Raw genomic sequence first — 26,925 nt, forward strand, 5'->3', positions numbered from 1 at the left:
TTCAGGCCATCAGAGATATCCTTAATAAATGCCTGAGGTAAGTATTATATAATTAATCCAAGTTGCCTTTATACACATGCACGTATGCACACACAAACACACACATGGGTGTATGTATGTATCTACATTTAAACATTTTTATATAGCAAAATTCAGTGTGTTAAAACCTTTTAGTACTTACATATTTCTTTTTCTTCAGATACCAGTCCAGTAAAACCTATTTCTTCAAGTCTAGTGGAAACCAATCCTCTGGAGTGGCCAGAAAGGCATGTTCTTCAAAATTTGGAAACTTTTGAAAAAGCTAAACAAAAAATGAGGTAATATTTAAATAGCTCAGTATTTTTTAAAGACTTTTTTCCCTTAATTCTTACATTGTATTTATGAGATATTAGTAGTTTATGGTTTTATTGTAGAAGAAATACATGCTTACTGTAAATACATAGATAGAGCACTACAGATTAGTGTGTCCAGGAAATGCTCTTTTTCTTCTACCTTCTTGTACTTTCTGGGTGTATATAATCACAGTGAACATTTTAGCGGTTGGCTTTCTAGATCATCTTCCATAGATACACACAAGTATATGAATATATAAGAAAAATTAAACAATACAGGAAGAATGTAAACTGAAGTAAAAGTACTCTTCTCCTTTGATCCATTTTAAACTGTTCCTGTTTTACATTTTTATGTTTGTATAGTATCTATTAACTATCTCGAAGAGACGGGAGTTTATTTTTGCTTTGTTTTTGGTTCAATACATAGTCAGCACTCAGTACATAATTGTTTTATTTATTTATTTATTTTTGGCTGCATTGGGTCTTCATTGCTGCGAGCAGGCTTTCTCCAGTTGTGGCGAGTGGACACTGCCCCTCGTTGTGGTGTTCAGGCTTCTCACTGCGGTGGCTTCTCTTGTTGCAGAGCACAGGCTTGAGGCACGTGGGCTTCATTAGTTGTGGCATGAGGGCCCAATAGTTGTGGCTCACGGGCTCTAGAGCGCAGGCTCAGTAGTTGTGGCGCACGGGCTTAGTTGCTTCGAAGCATTTGGGATCTTCCCGCACCGGGGATTGAACCCGTGTCCCCTGCATTGACAGGCAGATTCTTAACCACTGCGCCACCAGGGAGGTCCACTCAGTACGTAATTGTTGAGTGGTGGAATAATGGAATAAAGAGAAGAAATTTGGCTTTCTGGCATTGCGCTCCTCTGAGATACTGCAAATAACATTTTTATTTTTAGCTCCTCTTCTGATAACATTTATAATTGCTACAACATTTGTGACTTGCTATAACATTTTGTTCACAGATATCAACAAATTTATTGAGTACCAACTATGTGTCAGGCTCTCCTCTTAGAGGAGTAACCAGACAAATAAATACAGTAGTAATAAATTACTCTAGGTGTAATAAATGAAACAAAGGGACCGAAGGAGAGTAATTTTATTTGTTGAGGGGAGGAAGATGAGGTGGATGGTCAGGGAGGGCTCCCTAAGGAAGTTACATTGGAGCTGAGACCTAATGGATAAATAAGTGAAGCACATTCAGTCACATAGGACCTTGTAGGTTTTCATACAGACTTTGGATTGTGTTGTAAATGCATTGGTAAGCTTTTGATGGATTTTATACCAAAGAGTGATATGATCTGATTTTGCAAAATAACTTATTTTTTTTCTGGGAATACATTGTGGGAGGAAGATACTAGGAACAAACAGATTGGTTAGGTGGCCTTTTCTGTAGGCTGAGAGATAACTGATTTCTAACTAGAGTAGTAGTGGAGAACGAGTTTGGGATATATTTTGGTGCTAAGCTGGGAAAAAAAACCCTTCCTGTGATGGACTGGATGTGGAGGAGAGGGAAAGAGAGGCATCCAAGACAATTTAGATTTTTGGCTTGAACAGCAGGTGAGTGCTTTCTCACTTAGGGTTTGGGGAAGATTGGTGAGCAGTTGAGTAAGGACAGATTTGAGGAGAAAAATTGAGAGTTCTGCTTTAATGATGCTAAGTTTGCTCTATGGCTTATGCAAGTTGAGATGTTAGGTGTATTGGAGGAGAAATCTGAAAGTCAGTTTGGAGTTTCATTAAAAGGGTTTTTTTAGTACATGCTAGTGGATGAGATCACTACTTGAGACCATACAGAAAAAGAAAAGAGGGCTTAAGACCATTCCCTGAGGGTCTCTAATGTTTATAGGTTAGGAGGAAAATGACAATCTAGAAAGAAGATTGAGAAAAGGACAGGGAACCCATAAAAGAACTTGAATTTCTTGTCTGTCAATTTTAGATTGTATGCTTTAACTTCCCATTGTGAAAGGTGAGGAGGGCCTCCCTGATGGCGCAGTGGTTAAGAATCTGCCTGCCAATGCAGGGGACATGGGTTCGAGCCCTGGTTGGGGAAGATCCCACATGCCGAGGAGTAACTAAACCCATGTGCCATAACTACTGAGCCTGCACTCTAGAGACCTCGAGCCACAACTGCTGAAGCCCACGCACCTAGAGGCTGTGCTCTGCAACAAGAAAAGCCACTGCAATAAAAAGCCTGAGCACTGCAACGAAGAGTAGCCCCAGCTCCCTGCAGCTGCAGAAAGCCTATGTGCAGCAACAAAGACCCAATGCAGCCAATAAATAAAATAAATTAAAAAAAAAAAGATGAGGAAATTAACATCCCTGTTTCTCTTCACCTTTCATCCTTCTGCTTCTGTCAACTTATGTTATTTGCAACAGACAATTTTTTTTTTTTCTTGAAGTCATTTTTCTTGCACCTCTCTGACTTGCTACTCTAATTTGGACTGACCCTTTCTACCTGCACAACTGTTATCCTGGTATTTCTTTTGATTACATCTCTAGATTAGAACTATTTTTTCTTGGATCTCATATCTTAATGAGAAGTCTGATGTGACATGGATTTTTGTTCCTTAATAGGTATTTTACTCTGTCTGGAACTTTTAGAATTTCCTATTTTCCGTAACGTTCTGAAATTACATGAGGCCATCATGGTGTGAAATGTTTTGGTCTCAAGACTTTTGTCTTTTTCGGCTCTGGGGGAGGCGAGAATTTTACCATTGAACCACCAATGCCTTATGGCTCTGGGAAATATTCTTCTATTATTTCTTTGATAATATTTTTCCTTCTGTTTTTTTTTTTTCTTTCTTCTCTGTAATATCTGTTTTGACTAATTTTAGATGTCCTGGATTGATTTTTCATTCAAATTTGATTCTTCTCTCAATAATCCATCTCTTCATCTTTTCTGCTCTACAGTCTGGGATATTTCCTTGACCTTTACTTTCATCTTTTCTGTTAAATTTTTGGCAGCCATTTTTAAAATTCCTAATAATTCTTTTTTGTTATCTACCCTATATTTTCATGGCAACCTGTTCTTCTGTTAATAATGAGAATTGAGAAGCTACTGTGAGGCTATTAGTTGGAATTTTATTTTAGCTTGTTTTATCTGTTCCATAAATGATCCTTTGGATCTGTTTTATTTGCTCCTCTGGTGTTTTTCTCTTATGTATAGTTCTTTAGTGTCTGGTGGCCCTTGATTGTTCATAGCTAAGAATTTAGTACTAGGCTATTTCATAGTGGTAGTTGCATACGTTTTCTCTCTATATGTGTAGTCCTGTTCCCTACCTGCTCTCACCTGAATTAATGATGGGGGAAGGGAGATATAGGGCACTGGGAGTGTCAGAAGGCAGGTACCTGCCCATCACTAAAATCACGGGGCTTTATTCTGGGAGCTTCACCACTGTCAGTAGGATAGACACATAGTTCTGGATCTTCAGAGAGCAGTTTTTCTGTTTTCAACTTGGAGGTAAAAGCATGGGGATAAGATGTGGTGTGGGAGGGTGGTACTAGAGCAACTGTTCTAGTATAGTTCTGAAAATATATCACCTGATTTCTGCCCATTGCCACTCTGAGCTCAAGTTTAGAGTCTCTCTGTGGCTTTGTGGTATGGAAAGAAGACATAATCTACCTTTTTTTGTAGGTTTCTCTCTAATTCTTGTTGAAGCTCTTGTTCTGGTTTATTTCTGAAATTCATTGAACTCTTTGGTCCACTGTTTTTTTTTCTTCTTTTTTCCAACCTTATTATAAACTTAGTACCCAGTACTTCAAAACTGTGATTTTTATTTGAGTGGAGAGGTTAATGTGTATGTTTAATCCATCACCTTGAACTAGAAGAAGCATTCTTGTCATTTACGTTTACCTCAAATATCACTCTTCTCTTAAGACTTTTATGAATGCTGCAGTTCAAAGACTCTGTTATTACTTCTTTCATGAAACTTTTAAGAAAATTTATTTATTTATTTATTTATTTATTTATTATATTATTTTTGGCTGCGTTGGGTCTTCATTGCTGCACACAGGCTTTCCCCAGTTGTGAGCAGGGGCTATTCCTTGTTGCAGTGCACAGGCTTCTCATTGCGGTGGCTTTTCTTGTTGCGGAGCACAGGCTCTAGGTGCGTGGGCTTCAGTAGTTGTGTCTCAGGGGCTCAGTAGTTGTGGCTCACGGACTCCAGAGAGCAGGCTTGGTAGTTGTGGCACACGGGCTTAGTTGCTCCATGGTATGTGGTATCTTCCTGGACCAGGGCTCGAACCAGTGTCCCCTGCATTGGTAGGCGGATTCTTAACTACTACACCACCAGGGAAGTCCCAATGAAACTTATTTTATTGTACCTTTTCTGCCTCTTTCTACATTGGTGTATTTATCTCCTTTTATTCTCCTCACCTTCTTTCTCCTACTTTGTCATACCTCTACACAGTTGTGAGCAGTGATTATGTCTGTAAATTATCATCAGTGAACTCTTTTTTTTTTTTAGTACCTTACAATGATAATTGCAGAGTCAATGCTCAGTAAATATTTGTGGACACTTCAAAATATGGCAAGATACCATTGAATTCTTGGCTGGGGACAAAAGTCATGTTCTGTATTTTCACAGTTTGTTTTGTGTTAAAGTGGGTTCAACTGAAGAATAAAGGACCATTACATAGTGAAATTGAGAAGTCATAAAAATTTGGTTTTAGACAAACTCAGTCACCTGTTGTGTGACTTTTTTGCCTCAGCTTTAAGATGGGGATAAGAATCCCAGTTCTACTTCAGAGTTGTGAAAATTTAATGAGATAATGTATGAAAAAATACTTCGTAAGCTTGAAAACACTAAACAAAGTGTTGTCATTGTTTTCTGTTTTGTTTTTAACCTAAGGCATATCTTGGTAGTATACTTTATCACAAACTAGGCTTTTAAATTGTTCTGATATTCTTGTCTCCTGGGTCCTATGTAAATGCAAAGTGTACATTTCTCCATTGCAACTGGGCTAAAAAATGATTGAGAGTAATATTCACTAAGATTTTGTGAGTCACTACTAGAGAGTAAGTAGCTTTATAGAAGTTAAAGTAAACTCAGTGTAGTTCCTGCCCTTCTGGAGTATAAAGTTCAGAGAAAGTATTTGAGTGTTTTCTTGTTTGACTATTTTTATTAGATTTATATTTTCAATTTAAAAATAAGGGGAATAGGGAAAAGAAAGAGGCACTGTTGTCATGTATAGAAATATAAGTTTAAAGCCATAATGTCAACATTTTTAATCATATAATTATCAGTAAAAATGCTTGATTTGAGTGAGTAATCAGGAAATACTTGAATTAATATAAAGTCAGGAAATTAATGTTTTGTGCAGGTATTGAGAGATTTTATTTTTGCTTTGGTGACAAGTAACAACATGATCTGTGATTCAATGCTTGATAAAACCTTTAGCATTCTATGAAACTACTTTCCTCTTTCCAGTTTTTAAAACTTTCTGTGAACATTTTGGGTTCATAGAGTGATAGAGTAGAACTAGTACCTAATTCAGAGTCAGTCTAGTTCTGACTCTGTCATTTTAAATACCCTGTCACCCTGGGTCTGTAAGGCACTATTGTGTGTTAATGTCTTTGTATGAAAAGTAGAAATAATGATTGTTTTTTAGGCTTGGTATGATAAGACTTTTACAAAATTCTCATTTTCAGGTATTTCATTTTGAGATAAGACCTATCTTGTCTCTTTCAAAGAAATTTGTGAGGACTAAGCGTATATTGTATGTAAAATAGTTTGAGAAGTATAAAGTCCTGCATGTATTTCAGGTGTAATAATGATTCAGTGCTTATTCATAATGTCATAATCATGGTTAGAAGAGACCTTGGAGAAATTTCTGATTACCATCTCATTTCATGGTTGTGCTTCAAGTAATCTTTCAAGTTCATAGAAAATTGGAACATTCAGTCTCTGCCCTCAAAATTTACAATATTGTGGGGCTTTGGAACATACAAGAGAGTTTAGATTTAAATTTTATAGAATTGTTGACTTCACACTACTAAATAATCATGCTATCATTTATGAAGAATATAATTATATTTCTTCCCAATGCATCTGTGGAGAGGGATGCATTCCACGTCCCTCTACTTCACCGCCATCTTTTCACCTCAATTCATATTTATGTCCTATATTTCTTTTAGTTAAGTAGTAGCATTGTTGACATGGTAACTGCAAGTTTTACTGTGACCTACAGATTTTTAAAAATATACTTTGATACTAGAGGATTTGCAAAGATTTTACTTTATTTTCTTTCTTAAACGTGTAGATCTTCCTTTTTTTTTTTTTTTTCAAGCTTTTTAAAAAGCTTATAGCAGCTTTTCCTGACCATGGTGAATTCTAATCCACTTTTAATAAACCTATGTAACATTTTTTTCTCAGAACTGGTTCCTTGTCTCGTTCGTCTGAACAGTTGCTGGGCCATAAAGAGGGTCCACGGGATTCAATCACGTTATTGGATGCTAAAGAATTGCTGAAATTCTTTACCTCAGATGGATTACCAATTGGAGACCTTCAGCCTTTACAGATTCAAAAAGGGTAAGTTATAAACTTATAATTTCCAATTAATTTTTTTTTAAGGAATCATTTTAAAAACACATCACATCTCATTTCTCCAGTTAATTGATGCTCTGTTCCACTTTGACAAAATCTACAAGTTTGAGCCCAGTGTTTATCAATTGGCCTTAATCCTCACATTTTACCTTAGACAAATGTACTACTGTTTTGTAGTATTGAATATAAGGGAAACAGGAATAATAACAGCAACCTCAGCATATTTCCTAGACACGTCAGCTTCTACTTTGTATACAGATGGCAATACGTTTTAAGAAAAAAGCATAATTTCACTTGCAAATGTTTTTAAAAATTCTGTAGTAATCTCTAGTTTTGATTTTACCACTACTTATCATGACATTGTCAGTTATGCCTAATAGCGAAAAGGACAGCCTTTCACCTGAAGAGAATGGGGAAGTGTAATACAAATGCTTTTGAAACGATACCATTACCAAGTAAGAACTCGGTGTCTACAGGAATAATTTACAACTAATTTGACTTCCAAGTCAACTTCCACTAAGTTATTAGTTAATAAATTCAGGATGATATTGAAGTTGGCTTAATTACAGATAACATTATGACATCAAATACTTGTGAGATTTGAATAATTTGTTCACTACCCCAATTTCTTTTTGTTAATCCATTATTCTGAGAACCTTCCAAAGGACCTTAAAAATTATAGAACATTTTGGTTACTTTTACGAAGTTGTTTTGGCAAATATTGAATTTAAGGGTTAATTTTGGAAAGGATTTATTTGAAGATTGTTCTCTTTCAAAAATAGTGTTAAAGCATAGTGCTTGCATGTGCGTGTTCACTAGAGAGAGAGATGGGGAGTAACTTTGAAAACATGAGGATCTTAATAACTTAGAGTCTTAATGACTTAATGATCTTAATGACATAAAAATTGTGTGATTTTAGAGTAATTTTCCTTTTCGCATAGCTTTGAGGGATTGATAACCTTTTTTGTGGGAATCTAGAAAGGGAAGAACTATATACACATTTTCATCTGTTTAGTTATTGCATTACTATCCTTCCAGATCATTAAGCATGAACCAGCAGAGTCAGATGGGTTTGCCAAAACTGAATTATGTAGGTTGTACTCTTTTTGACCAGAATGTCTCTGTAGCTGCAATGTCTGGGGGAGATGCTATTAATCCTTTGTGTAGTTTACCAGTGATTCATTTAGGGGAGTTTGATATAATTCCTTGATGTTAGTGAAGAACTGTGTCATTATCAAATGTATCTTCTATTAAAGTTGAAGGATGAGCTTTCATGGTGATGCATCGAGGACCTGTGGACTTTTATTAAATATTTACGCGTGCAAGGAACCACCCGGAATGCAGTATTAAGTTAAACACAGTACAGGGGTGACTCCTATATATACACCAGGAAAATGTTAAACACTGACAAAATACATACTTATTAAAATGTTACCTGTAGAAAGAACAAGGTGTGAATAAAATTAAACAAAAATAAAGTTACTGAGAGAGATTAAAATAAGAAATGGAAGACAACATGGTAAAAGAAAAAAGAGAAATGCTAGGTACCTAAATAGTTCTATATTACAAAATTATTCACTTTAATAGTTAGTCATCAAAATACTGGGATTGCAATTTATTAGTGTTACTTTATGCGGAACTGTTTAAATGGATGCATTGAATATAAATTCTGATTTTTAGGATTCATTGACTTGCATATGTCTTACATTTTACTGTAATAATTTCAAATGCTTATCTTAGTACTTGAGATAATTTCCAGTGGCATAGGGGCAGTTTTCATTACTAAAGCCAAGGAGGAAAAATGTGAGAGCCAATTTATTCTTGGTACTCTGCTATCTACTTGTTTTCCTATATACCATTTTTAAGTCTTCCAAGTTCAAGTCCCTGGTATTTCATTCTGCCTATTAACTGTGTAAAGACCACTTGCATACTTCTCCCATTCCCATCTAACCTGTTCTGAGCTTCAGGAACATGACTCAGTTCATTAGAACAGTGCCTCCCAACTCAGGCAGAGAAGGAGAGCACTTATTAAAATAACTCAGAGAGCTTAACCTAATTGCAGGAGCCTTCTTCCTGAGATTTTGATGTACCCCTGCAGGTCCGGGTGTGGAGGGGTAGAGCATGAATATTTTATACTTTATGTAAGCTCGCCACATGATTAGTTCTAACATACCTGCTGATTGGAAACCTACTGCAGAAGAAGAACTGAAATCAGCAGTTCGTCTTGATATCCTCTGATATTTAAAAGGTGACTGGTTCTTAAAGTAGCAAAATGACTACATTCCCAGGCAAAGAAAAATCTGGATTCCCCATGTGGTATAGTAGGAAGTAAATACTTCTTTTGTCACTAAAGATTTGAGTTTGACTTTAATCATTCCCCTGGAAAAAAGAATTTAGCTAAATTCATAAACATTTTACTACACCAAGAAAAAAATATTCTTCAGGAATACTGCTGTTTCTTGAATTTCCACGACAAATGATTTTCTATTCTTGATTTAACCATTCCTCAGAATAGTTCTGTGAAATAAGTAAAATGATAACTTCCGAAACTTGGGACACAGAAAATGTAAGTGACAAAACCCACAGGCTTAACTTCACTTCATTTCCTCCTTTATCCCATATGATATCCAGTTATAGAGAAGAAAGTCAGATTTCCTTCTTTAGACAGTTTCTTGAACTTTCTCTTTGTTACTAAATAAAGTTTAAATACAAATGAAAAACTTCTTGTTTCAGGGAAAAGACTTTTGTCCTGACACCAGAACTTAGTCCTCGTAAACTTCGAGGTTTACCTTTTGAAAAAGCCTCAGTATGTCATTATCATGGAATTGAGTGAGTTTTTTATTTTCACTTTATCCTTCTATGTGTTTTTTGTTTGTTTGTTTATAAATTTATTTATTTATTTATTTATTTATTGGCTGCATTGGGTCTTTGTTGCTGCACATGGGCTTTCTCTAGTTGCCGTGAGCGGGGGCTACTCTTCGTCGTGGTGCTCGGGCTTCTCATTGTGGTGGCTTCTCTTGTTGTGGAGCACGGGCTCTAGGCACGTGGGCTTCAGTAGCTGTGGGATGTGGGCTCAATAGTTGTGGCTCTCGGGCTCTAGAGCACAGGCTCAGTAGTTGTGGCACAGGGCTTCTTTTCCCGGACCAGGGCTCAAACCCATGTCCCCTGCATTGGTAGGCGGATTCTTAACCACTGCACCACCAGGGAAGCCCTTCTGTGTATTGTTGTTGTAGCTTATCTTATGTGAATGTGAAGAGTGACTGTAATAAAAGGATATAAATTGAGATAGAGAACCAAAGAGAAAGTATGTCATAAAAATCTCAAAAAACAAAGCAGTATATACACAAATAATGTCTCTGTTGGAAGAAAAGTTATTTGATGACTAATCAGTTTGACATTTAAAGATCGTATTACTAGTTACTAGATATTTTAGTCAAAATTATTTTAGTCCCTACATTATAAATGTATATTTACACTACTGGTCATGTTAATATTCCCTGGTCATTATAATTGCTCAGAAACTACTAGATGAAATGCATTCTCATTTGCAACATGTTAATTATATGTACATTTTCATGGAATTTTAATTGACCAGATGAATAAAATTTCAAAGGATTCTCTTGCTTAGAGGTATTAGCATTTTCGGAGGTCATGTGCACATTTACTGCTTTCACCAGGACAAGAAGTAGAATGATGGTTATAATGTATTTTAGGTTAAATTTGCAAGACCTTAGTGATTCATTTGCAAACTATTTCACATTTTTAAAGGAAAACATTATTTTATATTGATTTTCCATAAATGAAAATAGAAAAGGACTTGATTTTACCTTAATTTCTAAGAAGCAACTTTATCAGTGAACAGTTGAAACATACTATTTTGGTTGTCTTGTAAACCTAGTCTTTATTTCACACAAACTTTAAGGATACTTCACTGACAGTCCTTCACTCAGGGGCCAAAGATACAGAAGACTATAAGACAACTACTTCTTCCCTTAAGAAACATGTTGTACCCTAGTAGGGGAGAAAGAAAGAAACACATGATTTTAGTAGGGTATAAATAGTGTTAAAATACCAGTATTGAATTCTGCCCACTGTATGGAACAAATAAACACCAGGAACTATTTGAGAGAATTTCAAAGAGGACATTTGTACTAAGTTTGAAGGAATGAAGAAGAGTTTACTTGGCCAGAAAGGCAAGATCTGGGGGAGGAATGAAGTACAGAGGAACAGATTCTAGGAAGAGGAAATCGCATTTTTGTTTTTGAATAAGTCTAAGAAGTATACTGAACTATAATGAGACCAAATCATGAAGTCATGAAGATCATCGTTGACATGGGAGGGAGACTGTTCTTTATTTTTGAGGCAGTAAAAAAGACCTTTATTTTTAATTCATGAATTTATATGCTTGGGTTTTTGCCATTGAAAGAAATCTCATTGTCTTTTGATAAATTGAGTTGAAGTATTTTAAGCAGGAAATGTAAAAGGACTAAAATACTATCAAGACGGTAAAAATAAGAAGGAGAATACAAACTTAAGATCTAAAGAACTTAAGAGACCAAGTAGATGTTGGGAATGAAAAAGGAGATAAGAATTTCCTGAAGGTTTGTAGCTTAGGCATATTGGATGAATGGTAGTGGCAATTGAGAAAATACAGAAGGTCACACAACAGGTCATTCTAGGAATATTTAGTTTTCTTGTTATGCTTAAATAAGATTTATTTAAAGAGTATGTAAAGTTATGTAAAATTTGATACTAGAAGCAAAAAATTTTTGGTTACTTTAATTTTGAGCATCAAAGTTAAATTCCCCATTAAAGTCAGGTGCAAGAAAAACATACCTGTTCTCACCACTTTTTTCTTTTTAATCATTTTTCTGTATGTTCTGATCAATCAATTAAAATAAAGAAAACTAAAGAGTGTAAAAGAGTTACATATATTAAAATGGATACCAAAAGGTTTTTTGTATTTGTTTTTTATTTTGTGGAGAAGAGACCTGAAAGACTATTAGAAGTAGTAGAATTTGTAAGGTGGCCTGTGATAAAATACATATAAAGGCACCAATTTTCCTCAAAACTAGCCATGTCCAATTTTTAACAAGATGAAAATGATCCCATTCAAAATAGCAAATAGAATCATAAATATTAGAAGTATTCTTATAAGAAATGTAGAATGGGAAAATTTGCAAATAATATGTATTAGAGGACATAAAAGCAATGTTGATTACTTAGGGGAAACATGCCTTGTTTCTCTCTGGGAAGATTCCATGTTATAAAGGTGTTAATTTTGTAAATATTTGTAAATATTTAATACAGTTCTTATCAACTTTGAACCTTTTGATGAAATAATTCTGTAATTTATCTGATAAAAAGTCTCCTCTCTTTTGTTTGAAGAATGAGATAAATTTTATCATATTACCAGGAAGTTTTATTATAAAGCTATTATAATTATACTGAGGGGCTGGACCTAAGTAGAAATTCCAAGGAAAAAACAAGAATACATGAGAATTTGATCTGATAGAAGAAGAATTTCAAATCAGAGGGCAAAAGAAAAATATTCCATAGATAGTGAGAACGCTGATTAAATATTCAAATAAAAATAAATCTGTTTGAAATGATTCTTAGTTCACACCAAATATCAAAATAAATCCCAGATGTGTTAAGAATTAAAAGTGGGAAAACTGAGAGTTAAGTACTAGCATAAAATATAGGGGGAAATCCGTTTTAGCAGAGGAAGAAATCAAAAAAGAAAGGAGTGATTTGTCCTAATTTTTAAACAGCAGTGTCAGTTATCAACAGAAACACAATTAAAAGTAAGGATTAAGCTGGAAAAAGTATTTTTTTAACATAAATGAGAATGTAAATTTTCTTTATAATTAAAGAATGCTTACAAATCAATAAGAAAATAAGATAAATGCCCCCATGGAAGAGTTTGCAACATCTTAAACCATTTTTATGAAACGGGAAATACTTATGGCCAATACACATGAAAAATTGTTTTCTTCATCAATCAGCTTTTCAAATTTACATTAAGAATGTAAGTTGAAACAACAGTGAGAACCCTTTTCATCCATAAAATCATGTTGGTGATAAAGTGGCATGAATAAGCCAGTTTGGAGTATAACCTGTTATAACCTGTCTGGGGGCGCTGCTCAGTAATTTACCAAAATAAGGAACACTGGAAATAATATCTAACTGTAGGGGGGGTTGGTTAAATAAATTATAACACATCCATAAAATAAAATTCTGTGCAGCCACCAGAATGGCTAAAATTGAAAACTGATAAATGTTGACAAGTATATGGAACAATCAGAAACTGTTGGTGGAAGTATAAAATGATTTATCCACTTCAGAAAAGGATTTGGCAGGTTCTTATAAAACTGAACATACTCAGACCCCATGGCTCAGCATTTCCAATACTAGGAATTTTCCTAAGAGAAATGAAAATGTCACACCACAAAAAGACTTGTAGAAGAACCCACAGAGCAGTTGTCTTCATAATACCCCCAAACTGGAAATAGCCTTAGGTGTACATCACTGGGAGAATAGTTAAATAAACTGGTATATGTATACAAAGCAGTATTACTCAACAATAACAAGGAACAGTGTATGTATACATGCAACAACATTAAACGTCTGTCTGAGTGTGAAAAAAACAGTTGAAATAAGAATTTAAAGAGTTTAAAAAGTGAAATTGCCTGCCCTTATAAGCAAATAAACAGATTTAGCCATGACTCCATTTTCTTTCCTGTAAATTTATCCTCCTTAAGCTGGGGCCATTCAGATCAAACTTAGCAAAGTTGCAGGAGGTGAGCACAGTGAATACAGAAACATGGTTTTTTCCAAAAAGATTTGGGTGTATAGTGTGGGGGCCTATTCATGTTAAACATAGATTATGTTTCTACTTGAAACAAAATTCAAGTGAAATTGTAAAGTAATTATGAAACTGCAAAGAAAGTTCTCTCTTCTTACGTTGCTGTGAGCCTTTGGAGTCCTTGAGCTCTTCCTCCACTCAGACATAAGGAATATTTGGAAGAAATATATAAAGTGCTCAAGTGCAAATCAGTGTTTACTGAAGGCAAAATGAAATCTACCCACTGTTGGCTTGCTTTTCACTTATCTTTCCTGTCCTGGAGTGTAAGATACCATTGATTGTAAGATGCACCATTTTCTTTAACAACAAATTGAATTCCACTGTCGAACTGTGACAGTCAGTTGGCCACACTAGCTAGCCTCTTTGTTGCTTTTAACTTTCTTCCATCTATTCCAAGAGATTTGGCAGCTTTTCTAGCCTTCATTGGCATTACTTGGTGAGTGCTAGGCAGTATCTTGCCTATTTTGTAGTTATAGAACAACGATAGCTTCATCTTCTGATAGGTATTTTTCTTTCTTTGGACACATAAAACATTTGGTTATTATTTTGTAAGAAAATATGGAAGTGTACTCATTCATCCAACCATGAATATTTATGTCATTATCAGCAAATGCACACCCTGCTACTCTTGTTTCTGTTCCTTTCTTACTTAGTCACTTTTTGTTTTGATGCCAAATCATAGTAACATCACTTTGAAGACATTTTAAATGGCAATTGAAGTCAACATGCACAGTGCACATAATTGGAGGCATGACATTATGAACAGCTGTGATCAAGAGATGTTAAAACTGGAAGAAAAAAATCTGCATCTTAGAATTAAAATCTTAGAGTAGAAAAAAATGTGCATTTGAAGTCAAACTATGCATTATTTTTCTCTCAAAAATTTCCTGAAGGCTGATCAGGGATTATATTTCCTCTGGCCTAGAACGTGTCCTTAACATTCATGGTTCTTAGTTGTATTTTAGATTCTGTCAGTTGCCCAGGATAGAAACAAGATTCATCAGTAATCCTTAGGGTTGCTGCTGATTTTTAATGAAATGTGTTTTATGAAACAACAGACTAGGGAGACAGTGTTAGAGAATTAAGAGACCTAGGTTCTAGTCCCTTTTCTGCCACCAGTTAACAGTCTGACTTAGGAGCTCAGTTTTTTCCCCTGTTAAACTAAACTGTTGGGTTACATCAGAGACTTTTCAGTCCTAGCTACACTTTAGAATCACCTAGTTAGCTTTTTAGAAAAATGTCCAAGACTGATTCTAACCCCAGACCAATTAAATCAGAAAGTCTGGGCATTAGCATTTCATAAAAACTTCATATGATTCTAATGTTCAGCCGTGGGTTGACCCCTGAGTAAGATGACCTTTACACTTTACATGGGAGACAGCATACTAAATTGGTTAGTCAGACTCTGAAGTCACCAGCCTGGGTCTGAATCCTGGTTCTACTACGTATCATCAGGATACTATAAGATTTGTTGTGGTAGAAAATAAGACCGATGATGATGGTGGTGGTGATGGTGATAGCAGCAGCATATATTTATTAACTGCTTTGCTTGCATGTTCCAGGCACTGATTCTGAGTGCTTTGTGTACCCATTCATGGAATCCTCACAGTAACTCTTTGAGATACCTGCTGTGAATCTCATCTTGCAGATGAGGCAGCAGTAGCATAGATAAAATTAAGTAGTTTGGCCATGTTCACACAGTGGTAGAGCCGGATTTAAATCCAGGGAGTCTGGCCCTCTAGTCTATACTCTTAGAAATTAAATACGTGTCACAAGGGAAAGAGAAAGTCCTTAAAACCTCTGTCAGGCAATCAGAGGTTGGGGTAATGATACACTCCTTGAGCATTACACTAAAAGCTTATGGACCCAAAGTTCTGACTTTAAGGAACTTCTTAGAATTGTACAAGTAAAGAGGACAGATAACAGCAAAAGGTTTTAATGTTTTTAGTCCTATCATCGTATAAGTGAAACCGTTTGTGTTTCCTTAATGTAGAAGGGGAGAAAGCGAACGGTTTTCAAAGGTCATACATCTCATAGGTGATTTTCCTGATACACTTATTTGTTGTTCTTAACAACATGGGATTTCTTTAAGTCCAGAAGCATTCACTGAGTAAACATCTCATTGATGTCTTAAATCAGATTTAGCTAGAAACCAGATGCTCAGACAGCCAAAGCGTTTGAAGGAAAATTTGTCTTTCAGTCAATAAGGTGGAAGTGAGTTTCAAAGGGAAATTTCAAAATGTTCTGAGCTGTGTTTGGTGAGCCAGTTTAGAATGCCTTTATACCCTGTTCATCTTTGTGTTGAAAATGAATTTGCCCTTTCTAACAGAAGTCAGCATTTCACATCGTTATATATCAGCCATGCTGAAGAATCAGAGGTTGGTAGAGATTTTAAAAGTATCAAAACAGCAACTGTATTAGTTTGAAAATAAGCCAGAGGATTAACTTAATCTGTTGCCCAGAAACAGTCAAAGAGGAATCAGATTGTACTTCGAATTTTTTTTAATCTTTTGCCATGTCATGTAGCAGGCTGGAGAAAACTGAACTTGTGAGGGAAGTCGGCCATTCATTCAAACTCCCAACAATTATTAGGAAGTTTAATAAGAATTTTTAAGTAAATGTTTTGCTATTTGCTAACTGGCAGGGAAAAGCCTATTGCTGCCGTGGGGTCTTTGATTTTAAAGATCTTTCTCTCGTTTAGATATTGCTTGGATGACCGAAAAGCATTAGAAAGAGATGGGGGATTTTCAGAACTTCAGTCTCGTCTTATTCGTTATGAAACTCAGACTACATGCACCAGAGAAAGTTTTCCAGTACCTACCGTGCTGAGCCCACTTCCGTCTCCTGCAGTTTTGTCAGAGCCTGGAAGTGTCCCTGATGGAGAAGCTTTACAAAGTGAACTCCGGACTGAAGTCTCCCGAGTGAAAAGGAGATCAAAAGATCTGAATTGCCTTTATCCCCGCAAAAGGTGATATATTAAGTGCATAAAAATAGTATATTGACAGAAAGTATTTTGGTCTGAGGGTAATTTTTTTTCATATTAATCTTTTAGATTTTTAAGTTGCTTTCTGTATCGATTTTAGATTAATTCTTTCATACCAGGAATGGTATTTGTATTGTGAGCAGTTGATGATTACGCTTATAAATTATAAAAAGAAATGACTTGGGAAAAACACATTGTTTCTGGTTTTATATGCTAATATATAGTCCATTAGCACAACGGATTGTAAAGTTTTTAAGCTGTGGAACACTGGCAATCTTATCCCATAGATTAAGCAGCTGAGCTGCTCTGTCGAAGAGGATGTTTAGGGATGCAGTTTTTCTGTTAGCTCTCCTCACACTGTTTCCTACCTGCATTGGCCCCTTAAACAAGGGCTTTCATGAGGTACCGTTTTTGATTGAACCTGGGCCGCAGCAGTGAAAGCACAGAGTCCTAACCACTGGACCACCAGGGAATTCCCATGAGGTACCATTTTAAAACAACTTGTTTCATGTAAAATATAGCTTTAAAGCCTACAGAATAATACATTAAAAATGAGATTTTTCTAGCTACTTTATTTGCTAGCTAAATAAAATATCCAAATACTTGAACAGAAATTAGAAGCTTATGAAATAAACACTGTAATTTCTATTGAATTTATATACCTTTAGAACTTTTGTCAAATTTAGGTCTTTGACACCTAAAACAAACCTTAAATTCTTATTCTATGTAACACTTTCAAAAAAGTATCAAATATCTTAAAGTGAAACTTTCAAATCTTTTAAACAGTTAAAAATATTAGATACTATTTCCCTGATATGAAATAAGCAAATTATTTTCATGAAGGCTACAAATTCATGGTACTTTTTACTCCTGGTAAAGCTAAAAAGCAAATCCATTAACATTTAGGCTACTTTATTTTGTAGTAATATTTTTTATTTCTGACTGTGATTGATATGTATGTGTTCCAGAGAAGAAAGTACACTGTGGCCTATGGGTTAGCAGAATTGAAGAGTATGAGACCCTTTCTTGGAAAAGGAAATTTAAACATTTTAGGAAGATCAAAACAAGAGCCACGTATATAGTTTTATTTTTATTTGTTTCAACGCTTATTTATTTTGCACAGGTAGTTTGCATAGCTACAGCAAGCATGGTTATTATGGTTTCTTCATCAAGATTATCTTAATAGAAAAGTGTAAATACTTAACAGATGAGTACTGAATCTATAAATAGCATCTCCTGGAGTGCCATCCCTGATTTATGTGAGAAATTGTAAATTAACGAGGAGGGTGACAGTAATATTGCTAGTTGCTTTTCCTGTTAGCTGAAATCCTAGAATGTTACTCATTGCCTTCCCTGTTCTAGTCACTCATTTGAAGAACTAAAGGAGCAACTGTGTAATACGATGTTGATTGCTTATTTAAGGCAGTAGTAGCAAGAAATTGTGTTTGCTTTTCTTGGATTTATATGTCAGTGGTTATAGTTGTAACATTTAGGACAGAAAATGGACCTCATTGTTGATTGGTTTAATCTGTGTTTTTTGTATTTTCCCCCACAATAGACATGTGAAATCTGAAAGTTCAGATTCTCTCCTTTCTCAGACAAGTGGCAGTATTAGTCACCGTCATCATGCAGTGACATCCAGAAAGCCACGGGCAGAGAGATCATTACCTGTGACTTGTCCATCTGTTCCAGTTCTTAGCAATGAAACTCCCAAAGTCACTACAAAGGCCAGTTCAGATCAAAAACGTGTGCCTGAATCAAAAGTATCAAGGTCCAGTAAGGAATCAAGATCCCAGAAGCACACACGGGTAAAGATTTGTTTCCTGACTCTCCTAGTTTCTGCACGGGAAGAAGTTTTTTTATTTGATTCATTTTAAATGTTTGCCTAAAAATTTTATGAATGAAATGGTATCTGGAATTTACTTTAAAATAATTCAGGGGGATTCCTTGGTGGCCTAGTGGTTAGGATTCTGGGCTTTCACTGCTGTGCTTGGATTCAGTCCCTGATCGGGGAACTGAGATCCCACAAGCCGCACGGTATGGCCAAAAGAAAAAAGAAAAAAAAAATTTTAGTGCAGGAAGAATAATGGGAAAGTGAGTGCGGGGTGTAAAAGAAACAGAAATAGCCACAAATTGATCCTTCTTGAAAGTGGTAATAGATATATCGAGATAAGAATTTGTTACAAAATATTCTTTACAATGTTTGAAATTTTCCATAATAAGAAATAAGTACATACCTACATATCCCTGCTGTGTATACCTTTTACACTCAGATTCGATTTAGAACTCAGGATATGTATTCCTCTCTTCAGATACTCCAGTCCTCTCTTCCTGACAGATAGCCTGGGACACGTGTGATCGCATCACTGTTTCAGATCTCTCTTCTTCTCAGTGCTTTTGTCTTAATGAGCTTATTTATCTTCAGCGTAGCTACATGGTTGTGTGATATACAGAACTCAACTCGAAAGCTAAAATAACATTTTTTGTACCTTTTCCAAGACACGTTAGTCATATGTTATGTTCTGTTCAAGATATTGAAAGAAGTAGTCACTGAAACCCTGAAGAAACACAGGATTACTGAGACTCACGAATGTTTCACTGCTTGCAGCCAGCGTCTCTTTGAGATCTCGAAGTTCTATCTAAAGGTACAGTGTCTTCTCTACACATGGCGAGATCTAGATCATGTTCTGATGTTCCTATTTGACACAAGATAATTTTGACTGAGTATTTTTTACACTGATAGCTTATTGCCAAAATTTTTTTCAGTAGAGGTAGAAAAATTGGAGTCAAAACATTTTATATTTGAGTTATTTGATTTTAGTTCTCCTCTATAGAAAACTATACCTTAACCAGTATCCTCAGTGTTTCCCTAATAAGACTTTGACTTAAGTTGATAATAAGCTTCAACTTTATTCAGTTTATTCAAGTAATTTTAATATAGAATGAAGGTGCTGGACTGAGTATCAAAACACCCAGTTTCTAATTTTGGATCCATTATCAGCTCGTTATAAGACACTGGACAGACTGGCCATTCAGATGACAGATTTGTAAAACTTAGATGGTGTTAGGTTAGCTCCTGTTTTCAGAGTTTCTGACTTGAATCACAGTTCCATGTGGGTTCTTGATTAAAACTGCAGATGGACTTGATTCCCTTCCGTTCTAAAAATCTCTCAAGAAAGACAGTATTGAAAGTATAAAAGCCAAGAAAAGAGGAAAGGAAAAATGTAGAAGTGTTTTTATACATAGTTGAACAAGAAAGAAACACATGGGAGTGTGGTGTAACAGAGCAGAAGAAGGGACAGCCTAAATGTCTGCCTGGGGACACCTGTGAGAGTCAAGCCCGTTCAACCCACACAGTCTCTGACCTGCTCAGGACTTGGAGACACCAAGTATCATGGAAAGCAGGGGCAAGGTGTGGGGCGAGGAAAAGAGGAGTTAAATGAAGATCCACAGAGTGAACTGGGGAGCCTTCAACTTGCTCTGCACGTCTTTCCCCCACAGTATGAACTACAGATAAGTATATTATACATAGTTCCCCCCCCCCCACCCCCCTGTGACAGTGCAGGAAATAATCTCTGGAGAAAAACAAATCGGAGGCCACGGTAAAAAGGCCAACTGGCCCCTTATTCCCCTACCTTGTAAAGCTACCAGTGAACAAGCTCTGTGCAGACAGAGCTTTCAGTAAGATTTTTATTATCTCATTTTAAAATACGACTGGACAGTCAAGAGTGAGCATACTTTTGAGGTATGCTACTGCCTCTAGCATACTTCTAATACAGCAGATGCCAAAACATAAAGGAACAAAGGGAATTCTGAAGGAGCAGAAAGCTGAAGAAAACTTCATAAAAACTATATTGTCTCCAAGAGAAGGTAACTGTGTGCACAAAACCAGAATGGGATGCTGTTTCTAAAAGCTATAGAAGATGAAAGCTCCTTAAAGTTAAAAATAAAACATCAATACAATAGAAAGGCAGAACAGTTGAGATAAGAAACTTACCAGAAATTAGTATTAATGTCAAAATTAAGGACAAAAACATTAAACACAGAATTAGAAAATGGGGGAATTAATCCGCTAATAATAGGAGTTTCAAAAACAGAGACTAGAGGAGCGAAAACTATCAAAAATATAACAAAGTTTTCTAGACTTGAAGGACGCAAGCCTGTTGGAAAGGGCATATGGCTTGTCCAGCCTAGTGGATGACAGTTCTATAAGCCACATCACTGTGGAATGTCACATCTCCTGGGACAGAGAGAATATTTCTTGAAAGCTTCCCGGGGAGAAAGTAGTTTACACATAAAGAATCAAGAATAAGTGTGGCATTGGACTTTTCTACAGTGACATTGTGTGCCAGAAGACAGTAATACAGTATCTTAAAATTCTGAAGGAAAAAGATTTACCTAGTATTTTATACCTGGTCTCGAAATCAATCAAGTATGAAGATTCAATAAAGATACTTTCAGACATGGAAGATCTGAAAAATTTTGTCATTTGTGTACCCTTTTGACAAATCTGTGAGAAGCTGAAATTCAGTAGAACAAGAGACTAAATCAAGAAATAAAAGAAAAACTAACCTATACTGGGGAGGGAGGATAAGTCCCAATGGGACCAGGCCGAAGGAGCAATGGGACCAAATTGGAACAGGCTATGGGAGAAAGATCTCCAGTTTAAAAAAATATAATTAAGAAAACAAAAGCAAAAATGAAAAGCTGAAGCGAGAGATTATCCAGTATCCTTGAGTGTTTGAAGAACTTTGCTGTACATTTAATCAATCTTTTACAGCATTGTGGGGGTGGGGGGCAGAATTACATACATGGAAAACTAAGCAAATGTAGTTCAACTACAGGATAAACAAAACATGAGATGAAAGAAATTGTAACTGTTATGCATTACTTAGCTCAGGATTGAACTATATTTGTTTAGGTATAAAATGCAAACATTGACTATTTACCAGTCAAAAAATTGTGCTGTAGCTGTTACTAAGAGGAAGAGAAGAGAGGTGGGAGGATTCAGAGACCTGAATCTGGGAGACAGCAGTCACTGTCTAGAAATGTTAAATCATGAAACAGCAGTATAAGCTTATTATTTAGAAACATGAAGGTATAAATAAGGGAAACAGCTGAAAGAATTGAAAATGACTGCTTCAATGAAACATAACTTGGAAATGCAGCAGAGGACTGCTTTTTTAAAAAATCCAATTGGATTTTAAAATTTTTATAATATAATTTGATATAGTCATTACTTTTTTAAAAGTCAGAGATTTCAGTTTTATTTCCTATGTCATTCCTTCTTTGTGGCAGAGTGAAATAGCCAAAAAGAGAGAGGAAGAAAGGTATTTTATCTGAAAAATAAATATAAAGTGTATATTCATTTTCTGAGTAATGAAGCTAATATGGCTACTCATAGTTGAGGTTGAGGCTTAAGTTTGGTCAGTGAGTATTTGAGATTAGAGTGGCATGGATTTATGTATATATGTATGTATTTTGGTTCAAGTACTTTGACCTTCCAGGACGGAACTAAATTATAATGTTACTTTGATTTTTTGGTAGTATCTCCTTCTTCACATTGATACTTACAGAATGATTTAGGATCATCTCAAGTTTATTTAATAATGACTTATTCTCTGTAATTTAATGTGCAAATTTAAAATGCTATATTTTGTTATGTTTAGGATCTTAAAACTTCAAGGGGTCTATTTGAAGAAATGAATAAAACAGCAAACAACAATGTTGTACAGGTAAATAAATTATTCCCAAGAAACTACGTTCAATTAAATTGCTATTTTATGTCAGGGTAGCTTTGATGCTGTAATATGTGCAGTGAGAATTAGTGAGTAGTCTTTGCAACTCTGCCCCTATGACCACTCTTTAAAACAGTTTATAATAGATTTAGGCAAGCAGAGTCTTTAGCAGTATTTAAGAGATTTCTCTGTTAACAGAAGAACTTCTAAACTGATTTAAGAAAAAAACAGAAAAAAAAGTAATCCAAAGAGCTAGAAATATTAATCCGTTTTGATTAGATGTCTTCAAAGTTTGGCTTGATTTCTTATTTTAGTGATCCTTTGAAAATATGTTTTCAAATAAAGGTGAGAATAGAGCAGAACCCTCATTTTGTCCAGTGAGAACACTATTATATTCTGCACTGGAAAGTCAGCAAAATGTGTTCTTCAGCAAGAAAATAAAATGTGGGTTTTTTTTTTTTTTTTGGTTTTCTTTTTTTTCATTTAAAAATTCATGATCTAATATGTAATATGTATATACACATGCAAAAAAACACATACAATTAAAAAAAATAATTTTAAAAGAGAACATCCTTGGGATCACTATTCAGGCTAGGAAATAAAACATTTCAGGGACCTTAGAAGCCCCCAAAGAGTCCCTTCCCCACCATATCCCGTTCCATCACTTCTGGAGGTAACTGCTCTACTGATTTTCTTTGTGATAATCATTCCTTTAAGTTTTTCTTAATTGAAATATAGTTGATGTACAATGTTATAAAAGTTACAGGTGTACAATATAGTAATTCACAAGTTTTAAAGGTTATGCTCCATATATAGTTATTATAAAATCTTGGCTCTATTCCCTGTGCTGTACAGTCTATCCTTGCAGCTTGTTTTATACCTGATAATTTGTACTTCGTAATCTCCTACTCCTATGTGGCCCCTTCGCCTTTTCCTCTCCCCACTGGTAGCCACTAGTGAAATGTGTTTTTAAGATAGTATGTATTATAAGATTCTGACATGTTATTTTTTGTTTTAAATTTTCTACCATACTCTTTTGAAGTTTTAACAATATCTTTTTCTATCGCTTGTGTTTCCAAAAGAAATGTACTGTAATCATATTTTTTCTCGCCCTAGGTGATTGAATGGGTATTAGAAAAGACAAGCAAGAAATAACACAGAATCATTCTCTTTGGATAATCATAAATTGGACGGATCTATTATATACTGCTTCCTTCCTTAGTTTGAAAATTACAAATTTCAAACTTTATTCAAAGAAGAGATGTTACATCTCTAAAGAACTTCATAAATATCCTCTATTTATATAGTTTTGAGGTTGCTCAGTTAATGTATTTTTAATTGTATAGTTATTTTATAGTTGTGCTATATTTTAATTTTTAAAGTTAATATTTTTATATATGTTTAAAAATTTTACTCTTGGTTATTTAATTATTCCAATAAATAGAAAAAGATATTTCTTTACTTCTTGGTAAATGTCTTCATTGTTAGACATATTTAAATTACTGAGTCTTAAGTAAGACATCGGCCAATGACTTTTCTCATTTGTTCCAGCAGCTGATTTATTGGATGACCCCTGATTTAGAAAATATTGGCAAAAAAATTCATACAGTTAGTCATGTTCCCTTACCCCTGGCCTAGAGTCACCATCGTTGGAGCTGTTCATGTTTATTTGGGATCAAAAATGAAGAAAAAGCAAAAATTATGAAAATAAGACATAGTAAAAATGACTGAGTAGAGACTCCCAGAAAAAAAAAATCTTTTCCCATGGCAGAAAATCTGGAAAATGTGGAAAATACAAAGAAGAGTGGAAAAAAATTCCAACATTGTTCTCACTGTCTATAGGTAACCACTGTTGATATTTTTAAACATTATATTTAAAATATTGTCAAAATTGGGGTCATATGTGTGTGTGTTTATGTATGTGTGATGTGTGTGTATATGTATATATTGATTTATAGCCTGCTTTTCACTTGATATAACTTAATATTATATAAAATGAATTTTATATCGTATATTATTTTAATAACTATGTGATCAAATGAACCACAATTTGTTTAACCAATCCCCCATTGTTGGACATACGAGTTCAATTTTTCCTTATTATAAATGAAACTTTAATGAATAATGTAATTGAAACTTTAATGAATAAAGGTTATACTAAGGTATAGTCCAGTGGTACATCACTGACTATACCTTAGTATAACCTTTCCAGAGTGGAATTTGTGACTTTTGGTAAATTTTTCCAAATTGCCTTTCTGAGAGATCAGTTTGTATACCCACCAGCAGAGTCCCTGTTTCCTTTTTTGATGGCTGAAAATACTGAGGGTGAACATTTTTTTAAAATATGTTGGCTGCTTTTTCAGTCAACTTGATCAAAGAAATGAATTCCTAAATTTCTAGATGTCTTCCTGGGATTCCAAAGCTTATCTCCACATTAGCCACCCCAGGGCCTGGACTCCCCACAGGGTCAGAGGTTTGGGCTGGAACACCCTCCCCCCCGCCAATTTGGGCTTCCTGAGAAGGGGAGTTACAAGCCTTCCCTATCCTCGCACGCTTTTCATACTCAGATTCTACTTTAACTTAACTTCCGTGCTGTGCTCATACTTCCTACCTTTTGTGAACGTCCCATAAAAAATATTTCAAAGTAGAAAGTGACAAGATATTTCAAATAAATGGGAAAGCAGGTACAAAGCAGTGATCTAAAAGGCCCAAAGACTCAGGTCAATTTTTGGGATAGAGTGCAACTGAGGTTCAGCTGCATATACTTTGGGGCCATGTTCCAGGAGAGGAACCCTGCTGACCGGTTGTCCTTTACATAAGGTAAGTATGAGCAGGACCTTGAAAAGGATGTGGGAGGGAGACTATAGGCTGAGCTTAGACATCAGCTCTGCTGAGGACTTATTTCTCAGCGCTGGGAACGATGCCTAAAGCTCCCACTCTTTATGAGGACTCTTTTTTGGAGAAAGAAGGAGCCACAGGGCTGGACTAGCTCAGTTCCATTATATAGTGATGGTACCTTTGGCAAAATTGTTGCCCACATAACCTGGAAAAGAGAGGTTGTACCAAATGAACTCATGGATCTAGTGAAGGTTATTTCCAGACAGAATGTTAAAAGTGTCAGTGAGCCGTTTGTTAGTTTGGCTGAATACCATGAGGCACAGGACAAGATAGATGAACAGGAGGAGGGACTGTTCAGTTTTCTAGCAGCATTTTGAGGAGATGCAGAGGGCCTAGAACATCCTGGATTGGAAAATAAAATGTTTTCCTACTTCCAGTATCTCCAATGGCAAAAGATTCGCAAAGTAAGTACTAGCCTCAAAAAAAAGATCAAACCAAAGGTTTAGCGATATAATTCTTTATTAAGACCTTAGAAATATTTAAGGTAAACTCTCAGCAAGACAAAAGGGCTTTTAAAAACCTTAAGGGTGTTGCCCCACAGCACTCTGACACCTAAAGTAAAGAGGACCTGTCCTGAAAAGAATTGTGGGTGTGGTTTCCATCTGATAGACTAGACTATGTAACTTGATACACAGAAAGCCCACAAATTTTATTTTTATTGGAGATGCAATTCACATATTACAGAATTCACCCTTCAGGGTGTATAATCTAGTAGGTCTTAGTTTATTCACAGAGTTGTGTAATCATCTCCACTGTCTAATTCCATGACATTTTCATCACCCCAGTAGAAATTCCATTCCTGTTTGCCACTGGCAACCACGAATCTACTTTCTGTTCTCTGGATTTACCTATTCTGGACATGTGATGTACATGGACTAATACAATGTATGGTCCTTTATGTCTGGTTTCTTTTACTTAGCATGGGGTTTGCAGGGTCCATCCATGTTGTGGCTTGTATCAGCATTTCATTGTATGAATCTGCCACATTTTGTTTGTCCATTCATCAACTGATGGACATGTAGGCTGATTCCAGTTTTTGGCTGTCATGAGTAATGCTACTGCTGACATCTGTAGACAAGTTTTGTCAGAGATGTATATTTTCAGTTATCTTGGGTGTATGCCTAGGAGTAGAATTGCTGGACTGTATAGTAACTCTGTGTTTTATTTTTTGAGAAAATGGCAGACTGTTTTCCAAAGCAGGTGCACCATTTGACATTTCCACCAGCAGTTCCAATTTCTCCACATCCTTGCTAATACTTGTTATTATTTGCCTTTTGACAAATGATAGGAAATGTGAGGTAATATCTCATAGTGAGGTTTTTTTGTTTTTGTTTGTTTGTTTAAATTTTATTTATTTTTATTTATTTGCCCGGGTTGGGTCTTCATTGCTGTGCTTGGGTTTCTCTAGTTGTGACAAGTGGGGGCTACTCTTCATTGTGGTGCTTGGGCTTCTCATTGTGGTGACTTCTCTTGTTGCGGAGCATGGGCTCTAGGAGCGTGGGCTTCAGTAGTTGCAGCATGTGGGCTCAGTAGTTGTGGCGCATGGGCTTATCTGCTCCGT

The 26,925-nt window shown here is 35.5% G+C and overlaps 1 protein-coding gene across 7 annotated transcripts in view; it reads left to right on the forward strand.

Moving 5' to 3' along the window:
- The window catches only part of MTBP (MDM2 binding protein), a 73,798-nt gene that overhangs the window by 45,465 nt on the left and 1,408 nt on the right, over positions 1-26,925 (forward strand). For 3 of the 7 annotated variants that reach the window (XM_057736251.1, XM_057736254.1, XM_057736256.1), the window contains 8 exons: positions 200-317; positions 6,707-6,862; positions 9,611-9,706; positions 16,447-16,713; positions 18,287-18,536; positions 19,260-19,373; positions 22,398-22,463; positions 24,018-24,423. In XM_057736251.1, the coding sequence (XP_057592234.1) occupies positions 200-317; positions 6,707-6,862; positions 9,611-9,706; positions 16,447-16,713; positions 18,287-18,536; positions 19,260-19,373; positions 22,398-22,463; positions 24,018-24,104 (1,154 nt within the window). In that variant the 3' untranslated portion in view covers positions 24,105-24,423. Of the gene's footprint in view, positions 1-199; positions 318-6,706; positions 6,863-9,610; positions 9,707-16,446; positions 16,714-18,286; positions 18,537-19,259; positions 19,374-22,397; positions 22,464-23,582; positions 23,977-24,017; positions 24,424-26,925 lie in introns of those variants that run through there. The other 4 variants (XR_009053892.1, XM_057736253.1, XM_057736255.1 and 1 more) reach the window with 4 other exon arrangements.

This window comes from Hippopotamus amphibius, chromosome 5 (assembly GCF_030028045.1).
Source record: "Hippopotamus amphibius kiboko isolate mHipAmp2 chromosome 5, mHipAmp2.hap2, whole genome shotgun sequence".
Classification (NCBI taxonomy): Eukaryota; Metazoa; Chordata; class Mammalia; order Artiodactyla; family Hippopotamidae; genus Hippopotamus; species Hippopotamus amphibius.